The 2,186-nt window shown below is 50.7% G+C and overlaps 1 protein-coding gene across 1 annotated transcript in view; it reads right to left on the bottom strand.

Annotated features, from left to right (window-relative positions):
* The window catches only part of BRWD3 (bromodomain and WD repeat domain containing 3), a 48,703-nt gene that overhangs the window by 16,845 nt on the left and 29,672 nt on the right, over positions 1 to 2,186 (bottom strand). Inside the window, 2 exon segments of the mRNA XM_018573970.1 lie at positions 338 to 420; positions 1,123 to 1,247. Coding sequence (XP_018429472.1) covers positions 338 to 420; positions 1,123 to 1,247 — 208 coding nt within the window.

Raw genomic sequence — 2,186 nt, 5'->3', positions numbered from 1 at the left:
CGCTCCGTCCATGACAGGTCACACAGCGCTCCGTCCATGACAGGTCACACAGCGCTCCGTCCATGACAGGTCACACAGCGCTCCGTCCATGACAGGTCACACAACGCTCCGTCCATGAGAGGTCACACAGCGCTCCGTCCATGAAAGGTCACACAGCGGGGGGAGGGGAGGATTTCCTTGCTGTGTAACCTGTAACAAGCCGCTCTCAATGGAGAAAAAGCTGTCAGCTTCAGACTTGATGCCGACAGCCTTTTCCTGCATAATATTAGGTGAGGCTCCGCCCCTCCCTGACCGCACGTCCCTGCTCCAGATGGGGCAACAACAGAATTTCACCTACCGATCTGCCAATTCCGTTCCTGCGCCTCCTTATAAAACTGATATAGGATGAGAAAATCGATGACATCGGGCATGTCGTGGTACCTGGGAGAGAAAAAGAAGAAGGATTTAGGCCTGGTTCACACCTGTACGTTTTGTAGCGCATTCTACGCTCTACGAACGCTCTACAAAACGCTCAAACATGAAAATCCCGTTGTATTCAATGGGTCTCGTTCCCACCTCGGCGTATTTCCGCCCGTCCCCAACGCGCTACAAAACGGCCCACGCCTGAAAAGGTCCAGGTACTACTTTGGGCCGTTTTGGTTGCGCGTTTCCATTGGGATACAGCCAAGTAGCCCTCGGAAACGCGCGTTAAAAAACCGCGCGACCGACGCGCATATGCAATACGCCGAGGTGTGAACCAGACCCATTGAATACAATGGGATTTAGATGTTTGAGCGTTTTGTAGAGCGTTCGTCGAGCGTAGAACGCGCTACAAAACGTTCAGGTGTGAACGAGGATTAAGAGTCACAAAGAACCCCAATAATGTCGAAGAAGAACAATCGCTGCAAAATAAAAAGATGGAGAAAGCCGCGACTGAGCCCCCACAATGCACCTTGGACATTTCCAATCATGCAGAGCGAGAATCCTCCCCAATCTCCCCTCTGCCAGGGTCGGCCTTACAGGGATCTCAAGCAGGCCCATGTGACCCATCAGCTTCCGATGGCGCACGTTAAAAACCTTTCAACGTTTGTATTCCCGGCCGATTCCTCCTCCTGCGCCCCGGCCCGCGTCGTACAGACTTACTTGAGTGAGAAGGAATCTCCGCTCATTTTGCCGGACGTCGGGTCTAGAAAGGCGACTTTCAGGCAGCAAAGAGTGGGCGGTCCCACCTCGTACTTTATCCCCACAACCTTCAAGATTTCCTGTTCCTGGGAGGATAGATAAAACGCATGTTTACTGACCCCCGATACCGCTGCACTCCGCGCACACACAGGAAGCAGACATTTTATACGTTCACGTCATGTACAATGAATCTCTTACGTTGCATAGTTATGTCTCTACTGTGTATGAAGAAGAAATACCATCAGAACTTCTTGTTGGACCTCCCGGGGGACCGAGCGCATGTAGCACGTGATCCCATTCTGATCTGTGGCCATGTTGTGCAATAAAAGTATATCTGGAGGTCTGCTTGTGCTGACTGTCCGCTCCACCCCAGGCTGAAGCCCAATTAATAGGCAATCCTGTGGAAGTTACAGCACTGCAGGCCCCCCTCCCCCCCCATCTTCAGTCTCATTAGGCCGGATATTTTTTTTACGTGTACCGTGTTTCCCCCGAAAATAAGACACTGTCTTATATTTTTGGGGGCTCAAAAAAAAACAACACACTAGGTCTTATTTTCGGGGTAGGTCTTATTATTTTTTTTAATGTACAACAATCCACAGTTAACGCAAATCCAAATTAAATAATCCAAAATGGCAAAGTTAGGAATCGGGTGATCGGGGCGATCAGGGGGGGGGCCGCACCTTTCCATTCATTGGCACCGCTGATTCTCCCCTGCGGCTCTTCAGGTTCCCCCCTTATGCCAACACAGGCCCTGGCAATGGTCACAACTGGGTCTTATATTCGGGGAAGGTCTTATAATTTTGGCAAATTCCCAAAAATAGTACTAGGTCTTATATTGGGGGAAACAGGGTAGGCGGTTTCCTCTGAGCCCACACAGCACCAGAAATTGGCCGTACATCATGTTTATTGTATCTTGAACAGAGTCCATTTGCCAGACGGTATCTCCTCCTCTACAGCTCTGCCATCTTCAAGCCCTGTGCACCAGAGAACAGACAACAGTGCCCAGACCTGCCCACCTGCAATCC

The sequence above is a fragment of the Nanorana parkeri genome, unplaced genomic scaffold (assembly GCF_000935625.1).
Source record: "Nanorana parkeri isolate BGI_ZX_2015 unplaced genomic scaffold, ASM93562v1 scaffold2650, whole genome shotgun sequence".
NCBI lineage: Eukaryota > Metazoa > Chordata > Amphibia > Anura > Dicroglossidae > Nanorana > Nanorana parkeri.
This window is presented reverse-complemented; position numbering and strand designations above follow the sequence as displayed.